General features: G+C 35.5%; 3 protein-coding genes across 4 annotated transcripts; 2 read left to right on the top strand and 1 right to left on the bottom strand.

Moving 5' to 3' along the window:
* The first annotated feature begins 43 nt into the window (after positions 1–43).
* Positions 44–1,318, top strand: LOC105691942 (30S ribosomal protein S10). The gene is made up of 4 exons (XM_012410782.3): positions 44–199; positions 346–429; positions 536–669; positions 825–1,318. Exons 1-4 carry the CDS (start codon positions 176–178, stop codon positions 1,120–1,122), a joined length of 540 nt encoding a protein of 179 aa, XP_012266205.2. The 5' UTR covers positions 44–175; the 3' UTR covers positions 1,123–1,318.
* Positions 1,222–8,385, bottom strand: LOC105691929 (WD repeat-containing and planar cell polarity effector protein fritz). 2 transcript variants are annotated; one of them, XM_012410770.4, is made up of 15 exons: positions 8,170–8,385; positions 7,711–7,840; positions 7,459–7,636; positions 7,178–7,371; positions 6,974–7,074; positions 5,795–5,909; positions 5,467–5,676; positions 5,160–5,323; positions 4,576–4,683; positions 4,287–4,495; positions 4,080–4,203; positions 3,818–3,987; positions 1,982–3,711; positions 1,762–1,897; positions 1,222–1,655 (listed from the first exon to the last, which is right to left on the bottom strand). In XM_012410770.4, exons 1-15 carry the CDS (start codon positions 8,250–8,252, stop codon positions 1,564–1,566), a joined length of 3,744 nt encoding a protein of 1,247 aa, XP_012266193.2. In that variant the 5' UTR covers positions 8,253–8,385; the 3' UTR covers positions 1,222–1,563. The 2 variants fall into 2 exon arrangements, with proteins under 2 accessions (XP_012266193.2, XP_048505297.1); XM_048649340.1 differs by lacking the exon at positions 7,711–7,840 and having other exon boundaries at positions 8,170–8,305.
* Positions 5,777–6,962, top strand: LOC105691949 (protein Flattop-like). Its single transcript, XM_012410793.4, has 2 exons — positions 5,777–6,328; positions 6,471–6,962. Exons 1-2 carry the CDS (start codon positions 6,134–6,136, stop codon positions 6,777–6,779), a joined length of 504 nt encoding a protein of 167 aa, XP_012266216.2. The 5' UTR covers positions 5,777–6,133; the 3' UTR covers positions 6,780–6,962.
* Positions 8,386–8,423: the final 38 nt, after the last annotated feature.

Raw genomic sequence — 8,423 nt, 5'->3', positions numbered from 1 at the left:
ATATTATCGCTGGTTTGTATTACCTAGTGTTGGGGTCGATAGTTGTAGGAAACATTTATGCCCATCACTGAACGGCCAATGGCTGATGCCTCGGTTTCCTTGAGCCAAGTCTGTGATTAAGATTTAATGTGGTTACTGTAAACACTACGTAAATACCCGTAGCTGTTGCTAAAAAATGGCACTCAGGATTGTAAAAAAGGTGAGTTATCAGTACCTATTGTTCATGAGTACGACAATCAATGATCGAGTTATGAAACATACCCTAGTAGCAGGTAGCATAACATAACCTTTACCTCTTATATACAGCATTCAAGGTATTTCAAATTGTTTTCATTATTATTTAAGGTGATTGAATCCAATCTTCGCTCCCAAATTCTTAGATCTTCGACACCCCGGAGTTACAGCTTATATGAACCAGACTATTTAGAGGTCAGTTTTTTTTCATTCATCATAGATCACTTGTTTAGCACCTGCAAAGGTGCAAACAGGTAGAAACAAAAACCGGTCACCTATATTGATATGTTATCTATTTCAGACAGGAAAATCAAAAATACCACTGCATGACGTTCTCAACATTCGACTAAAAGGATATGATTATCCTGTATTGGAGAGTTATCAAGGACTTGTTCATGACTTAGCAGATCACCTAGGCATTGAAGTAGAAACAGGGTTAGTATTTTACAATCTTATTTGGCTACCAGTATATTCTTAAAAATCAGAAATATACCAATTTATTTTTGTATCGATTACTCTGTTCTTCTATATTATTCAGTTAACGCTGCTTCTGGTTAAAGTAGATTTGGTGACAAAATATATTATTCCAGCTGGGCCACACCAATGACAGAATTCCAGATCCGAAGATTCAAGCCAAAAAGTACTGTGGTTGCGGCTGAGTACAAACTGAAAACTTACTACAGAACCGTACAAATAGCTAATCCAACATCAATTCAATATCCCCTCCTTCTAAGACTGATAGAAGCAAGCCTTCCAGAAGGAGTTACAGTGGAGGTGGTCACACATGATCCTAAAATTGAAGAAGATAGATATGTACCTGATAAAGAACTTGTTGACCTCAGATCAAAGTTAGATGAGTATGGAAAGCCCAAGACTACTAAGAAATAGTGATTTCACTTATAACGTTTTAGTCTGTTATATTGTTCGATTGCTGCTTGATCGTTAGTTCATATGTAAATTTTATCGACTTCTTGTAGTCATTCAAGCTGAGATATACTGAAAATAAGTTTATTTACGAACAATAAAAAAATCTTAAATATATAAACAGGTATGAATAGAATAAAATAATACAGATTCACTGGCAGTCACGTTTTCATACGGTCACAGGTGTTTTCAGTTACACCATAGGCATTTTTCCTGAGTGCAACAAAGCCTCAGATCCATTGAGGCAGTCTTTTTTGCAACATGAACATTTTTGGACGGATAATATTATTGTTGGCCGTTGGTGTCCACATTGTCTTAGATTTATCGATCAGATAGCTGGTCACTAATGAACACGTTATTGTCTCTCTGTTGAAGTTAGCTACATGGAAAGAATTTCCTTGCACATTATAAAAGGCCAAAGTGGACGATCTTAATCTTAGCTGCTTCATCAGGTTGTTTCTGATGTACTTCTTTTATCGTTTTATCCTCACAGTCTTCTGCAAAATAATGATTCAGAAATACATAACATGATCGTGACGCATAGCACTTTGGGAAATTGAACGCTGAAATAATATATCACAATCAATTCACGTTTGCACGCACTTGACAAAGGCTGAAAATCTTTGAGATAATCTTCATTTCCGAGACACAGTGGAAGACTCTCAGCTAACTCCCGTTTGGGATCCATGGGGTGTAATTGTGTTAATGAACGTTTTTGAACAGGTCGGTATGGTTGGCCCTAGAAAGTAAGAACCAGTAAGATGATAGATACGAAGATATTTCACTTTAGATAGAAAATTTTGAAGAGAGTGGCTGATCTTACCGTTCCAGGCACTAAGATGTGAGTCACTGTGTCGGAAAATTTAACTTTTGGCTTTTCAGTTGATGTTGAAGTTTCAACAGCATTAGGAATTCGATTATTAGATTTGGGATTAGAGAATGGTGAGTTAATGATGGGTAATGGTGGAATATTGGAAGAAATTTTTTGTTCCTTGCTCATACTCAAGTTTGCACAGTTTTGCAAAAAACTTTGTTTTAAGTGTTTACTTTCACCTAATTTAGTTTGTAAGCGAGTGTTCAATGGTACATGGTTTATGGAAGCGGAATCAGTTTTAGTGTAATTTTCATTAGAATTGTAGGAGCTCAAGTTGTCACAACTTCCATAAAAAGGAATGAAGTCAAGATCATAATTAACTCTGTATGTTCTAGTTGATTGTAACTTATTACTGTTTTTCTGATGATTTTGTAGAATAGTTGTTATACTGTTCTGTCTCTGTAAAACTTTCGAGTTTAAATTTGGTGGCCTTGATGGAAATTGTTGGACGGTTTCATCTACATCAGCTAATCCCAATGTGCTTTGTGATAATTGATAATTTTTACTTGGCAAGTTATGGACATAGTTGTATGAATTTCTAATGCACGGTGGCGGCGGTACATCAGAGGAATGAATTTTTGTAGATTTAATTGGAGGCTGGCCATGAATTGATGAATGATTTGTAGAATCTTTGGGAGAATCGCTTAAATCGGGAATTAACTCATTGCCAAAAGACGTCGACATCAAACTACTGTTTGGATTATAAAATGATGTGGCCGATGGTTTGACTGTAGTAACAGAATTATTAAACAGCATTGATGCCAAACTATTTGCTGGAGGTGCATTGAATGATGGTGATTTTACTTGATGCAACATTGGTGCCGCGTTCATATTGAATTTATTTATTGGATTGAAACCATTGTAAAGATCACTATATGATTTACTCGATAACTTGCTACTAGGAGTACTAAATGACGTAGAAATGATTGATGGTTCTGTACAACTAAATGACAATGATTTATTAGACATACTGTCAAACGACGTTGTATCATATGCAGGGCTATTGAAGAGAGTTGTGGTCAGATTGTCGCTTTCTTGAAATATTGTAGAAAATCTAGCATTGGTTGAAACACTGTTAAGAGTTGCAGGGGTGGAAATGGTGTTAGTTTTACTTTCCAACGATTTTTCACTAATACCATTGGGAGGGTGATCAAGAACTGGCTGTACAGAGTTATTGACTGTTAAATTACTAAATGAAGTCGACATTAAGTCACCTATAACGTCGTTGAATGATCGTGGATGTTTTGTAGAATTACTAGTGGATACTAACAATGGATTAGTGTTGCTGAAGGAAGTAGAAGTCGAACTGTCGTGAGAAATGGAATTTCCTAAAGGGTTGCTGAATGACTCTGATGCAAGATTGCTACTTGGAACATTGAAAGCAGTTGACATTAAATTGCTATCGGTTCTGTGGGAAGAAACTATAGGGTTTTTAATCTCGTTGAACGATGTTGACATCAAATTACTTTTGCTACATAAATGAGGATGTAAGACTGGTAAAGGTGGGATATGACTATTAATACTTTTAACGTGACTTCGCCTCGATGGCGTACTCAAGCCACGTTTTTCTCTGGTGGGAAGACATTCGCTTTCGCTTTCATCACTGTAAGATTCACTCTCTGCGTGGCTCTCAGAACTCGAAGAACAAAGTGAACAGGATGGGCGAGAGCATGTGGAATCTGTAAATAATGAATTTCAATCGTCACCTCGTTGAGGTTTTGAGTCGGATTTGATTCCAATGTAGGGAAACGATTTTCCTTTTAGATATTTGGTCTAAAAACTTACGGGTGCTACTACAACTATTTGATCGAAGAAGAATGTTTTCAGCTTTTTCTTTTGCTACAGTTGCCATTCCGGTATCGTTGGTGATTAGGGCATAAAAATGTATATCCATAAACAGATCGTGGTCATTCAAATCGATAGCTAACCGAAAAGCCTTTTCGAACAGACGGTACCTTTCAAAATACGTACGTTTCAATAACTTCAATTCCAAAAAATTCTATCATAATAGTACAATTAATTGATCAGGGGGCGAATTTATGAATACCTTAGTAGATGATGAAAAAACCTTCTAGTCAAATCTCTCACTTCTTCACCATATTCATCTTGTACGACCTGACTTATGGGTCTGACAGGTACATGGAAGCTACCAAGTGCATTCTGTATGAGACCTTAGAAATAATTGGCACAGGGTAAATTTATAGTAAAATGCTAGTAAGTAATAGATGTTGTGTTAAATCTTTCAGATAGTTACCCTCTCTTTCTGGTATGAGCGGCAATTTAAACAAAAAGTTTGAGATTTGATTGAGGGAATGCATACAGACTTGTGGATGCGTGTCCCAATTCATTGCCAATAATAAGGATGTAGCGCGTTCTACTTGCGAAAGATTTAAATACCTTCGAACTAGCACATCACCAGATAAACTACTTCCCTCTATGAATTTTATTATTCCTAAAGGTCCCCTGTATATAATTAATTATCCAAATTTAATTCTAAAGTCATTTACACATGGAAGAGATGAATTTTGAGTCTTGGGTCAAACCTTTCAAAGAACAGTAAGAACAGAGAATCACCGTCCTCATAAGGTTCTGGACAAGAGTGAGGACTTATGCCTTTGCTCCATTCCATTCGCAGCAGCGTTGGCTGATTTCTGCTTTGATTAAGACGTAATTAGAGTATATGGTAAAAATGGTGGATCTCAAAAGCAAGCATCCAGATGATTCCACTTTGTATAATCATGTTAATTCAAGAAGACATATCAACTTCTTAGTGGATATTTTAGCGTAAAAATGAATTAAAAGTGTGAGATTAATACCTTGATGCCTTTGGATGCAAGGAATGAAATGTATGTTACAATTAAAAAGTAAAAAATTATGACTCAAAGTAATTCTAGCCCCATTATACTTGAGGTGGACATATAAATCACAACTGTTCATGTGTGCAATTGGGGCAACGAAAATGCTTGGATATTCACTCCAAAAATTAAGCTCAGCAAATTTAATTTTGCAACCAAAAATGTTCAGTTGACAGTATATTTTAATCCGTGCATTACCGCAAATAAAAAGGCTGAGACTATGAAATATTCTTGTACTGGTTAATAAACTAATTTTTCGCTTTTTTAAATACCTAAAATATGATGAAAGATCCAGGATATTAGCTGGAGTAGTATCTTCACTGAGTATTTGACTCTTCAAACACGATAACGATATATCAAAATGTTGGAACTGCCCACGTTCATTGCTGACTGTGAATGCGATTCCATCACTATGCCACGATGCTAATGTAGGAATCTTTGAAAAATATGAGTCGTTAGAAAGCAATATAAATTTTTTATCCTTATCTACTATTAAAGCGAAACAAGTACAAAGAAGAATATATTTGCTCTTGGCATAATGGTAAATATAGTACGATGTATCATGAAGAAACAACTTACAAAAGAAGCTTTTATGCTATTGTTTGTTCCTTTGGTTTGATCGTGCAGTGTCACAGACCCATCAATGCAACATAATAATAGCATGTCATGATTTGGTGAAAATTTGATGCAACTAGTATGTGTTGGTAATGGAACAGATGTTACAGCTAGCCTTTGCAATTTACCCTGTGGTGATACTTCATAAACTCGCCACTCAATTGTAACTTCTCCCTACATATCATATTTCAATGAGGAATGGCATAAAAAAAACTTCAAGAGATATGATAGTTGCAGTCAAATTCGAAATTATTAAATATAATCTGAACAGTTCTGGTGAAAGATACTTTACCTTTCGTGATACTTTCTGTTCCACAGAATGAATTATATTCTCTTGATATGTACTAAATGTGACACAGAGAGGATCAAATTCTGTACGGAGAAAGCATATTAGCTCAACTTTTGTTCTGAAAAAAATTCATCACATAAAGTCTGCGTTACAATCAGATTCAACCCACAGGTGGATCACTGGGTAATGCATTAGGAAAAGCCACATCTAAAACCTGTTGTTTGCCATAGCAACACAATTGATATATCTTGTCATCAAGTAGTTGGCATGCAAAAGTTTGTACAATAGAGACTTATAAGATCAGTTTTCCAAATTATAAGTGAACAAGTTAATTTAAACAACATGTCACAGTATTGGCATGGACACTGGACAAACGAAGCCTTCAGACCTGTACGATTGAAAAATTGGGAAGTGCCCAATTGGCATCCATGTTGGCCGCAACGACATTGCAAGACAACTCAATTTATGGCTGATAATCGGGGACGAATTTTGGTTGGTCAGAAAAAATCTACCCAATCTCCATGGGGACATTTTAAGGTAAAATAGTTTCAAAAAAAGCAGAGAATGATCAGATTTGAATGTCTTGTATTATTTCATAGAAGTTCACTGAAAATCAGGTATATGGTCATGAACAATATATAGGACTTAAATTGTTTAGCAGAAAATGATTTGTGCACAGGGTACCTGGGAATTACCAACAAAAATTAGTAGACAGGATGCTTATGAACTATCAGCTCCTCCTAAACATAAAATAAATGTGTGGATTCAACACAAGAAAGTCGATAAAGAAGGTTGTGCTGAAAGAAAAGCATTAATAGGAAAGGAGAAAATACGAATACAGCCAACAATTTGTGCTTCAATGGCTGATAATGCAGTTAAAACTGATGCATCTCAAAAGGTCAAGTCTGAGCTACCCACCGGTGCACCACACATTATAGATACTAAACCGACAACTGCGTGCACAATTCATGATACTTGCCAAATATAAACAATGATATTTATGGGTACCTGGGATCCGAATAAATCTCTTGAAGAAGTATTAATATAATTCTACTCCAAGTTTAACCAAGCATAAGCATCTTACTTATTCAAATAATCCTATTTTAATTGATCCGCAACCACTGACACATTATACCACAGAGGGTATACTCAAGTAATATTATTTTTCATGTGATAACATACCCTATGAGACGGTATAGATGAACATTGGCTCGATCATGTTCTTTGACTACAGGACTCCATGGAAATACTTCATTCATTGTTGATTTCCACCATATTAATATCTATGCATGCATAAAAATATAAATATGAAAAAAAGCAGCCATAAAAATATTCCACAATTTACAACAAGACTCAATTAGTGCTCAGCCAAATATAGTCACTTACCAAATCAGCAGTCTTATTGAAATGAATTTTTTTATCCAATCTCCGTCCGTTGGGACCAGTCAATTCAAACAACAACAGCTTAGGATCTAGTCGGCTTATTTTTTCAAAAACATGCCTTTTCGGCTTAGTAAAATATACGAGAGTTACTTGATTATCATTGTAAGTGCACAAAAAATGACTCTTCGTAATTATAACTGGAAATAAATGTTCGAGTCAGAAAAATGTAATAAATGTGATGGAGTAGAATATAATTTCCAAAAACAAAATCAGTCAATCCTCACCATCGGACATATGATCAGAAACTTTGCCAACAAGGTATTTGTCGAATATAATTTTTTGAATATCTCCTGTCGATCGATTGACCTGTATTCGAATTAATAGGCCAGAACTTAGGACTACTTGTACTATACAGTGATCGAACCATTGGCAATAAATTACAGAATGATCTTTCAATTGCTCCTGTAAAAAATTTGTACTTGCATCAGCAGACATATCAATCCTACAGAGATAAATATAATGACCCCACATTATACCTCCAAATATCTAATAGAATCCTTGAGTTTGTTGCCTTTTTTATTTTGTGGCATGCAAACCATTCCACGTTTCGTAGCGTAGGATCTTTTCCCTTCAGCGTACAAGTTATCTGTACGCTTGTCATGGTATCTATATAAATTTCAATATGTGATCGTAATTTAATAACGCAGAATGAAATTCTTCAATTGATCAGTGATAACTAACAGAATGTCAAGTTCTAGAGTGTAAAGTTTCAATGTTAGAAGAACACTTGACTTATCAAATAAGTGGGCAGTATAGATTAACGAGGTATGATACAAATAACCATATGTCTAAGGCTAAGAAAGGACCTGGAGTAAGTGATTCGCTGGCAGAAAAGTATTTTGAAAACTGGTTTCAATTGGACTGAATCTGTCAGAAACTGTTGGACCGTCAGAATCACACAATATCAATTCAGGCATTAAAAACATAAATCTTACCTGAATGCGCCCAAGTCAGTATCTTTGATGTTTACCACGTCATCAAACGTCCAAAAATTGGCTTCACCCAGTAAAATAGTCATTATCACGACTTATTTGATACCACAAACTTGGGCCTCTTAAACTTATCACATTTTAATGTAAACAGTAGTATTTCTGAGGTTATGTCCCGCTACGTTAGCTTGTCTGAAAACAATTATCTTCGATATGTCTCGTTCCCACTCTCGTTCCCTATTTTTGAACTCTCGAAGCTT

The sequence above is a fragment of the Athalia rosae genome, chromosome 2 (genome assembly GCF_917208135.1).
Source record: "Athalia rosae chromosome 2, iyAthRosa1.1, whole genome shotgun sequence".
Classification (NCBI taxonomy): domain Eukaryota; kingdom Metazoa; phylum Arthropoda; class Insecta; order Hymenoptera; family Athaliidae; genus Athalia; species Athalia rosae.
This window is presented reverse-complemented; position numbering and strand designations above follow the sequence as displayed.

Bases quoted from the DNA above. Each gene is read 5' to 3' on its own strand.
- LOC105691942 (XM_012410782.3), top strand. From the start codon at position 176: ATGGCACTCAGGATTGTAAAAAAG. The intron at 200-345 runs GTGAGTTATCAG...TTATTATTTAAG, and splicing joins CACTCAGGATTGTAAAAAAG to GTGATTGAATCCAATCTTCG. The intron at 430-535 runs GTCAGTTTTTTT...TATCTATTTCAG, and splicing joins ATGAACCAGACTATTTAGAG to ACAGGAAAATCAAAAATACC.
- LOC105691949 (XM_012410793.4), top strand. From the start codon at position 6,134: ATGTCACAGTATTGGCATGGACACTGGACAAACGAAGCCTTCAGACCT. The intron at 6,329-6,470 runs GTAAAATAGTTT...ATTTGTGCACAG, and splicing joins CTCCATGGGGACATTTTAAG to GGTACCTGGGAATTACCAAC.
- LOC105691929 (XM_012410770.4), bottom strand. From the start codon at position 8,252: ATGACTATTTTACTGGGTGAAGCCAATTTTTGGACGTTTGATGACGTG. The intron at 4,204-4,286 runs GTAACTATCTGA...ATTATTTCTAAG, and splicing joins GCTCATACCAGAAAGAGAGG to GTCTCATACAGAATGCACTT. The intron at 1,656-1,761 runs GTGCGTGCAAAC...ATTATTTTGCAG, and splicing joins AGATTTTCAGCCTTTGTCAA to AAGACTGTGAGGATAAAACG.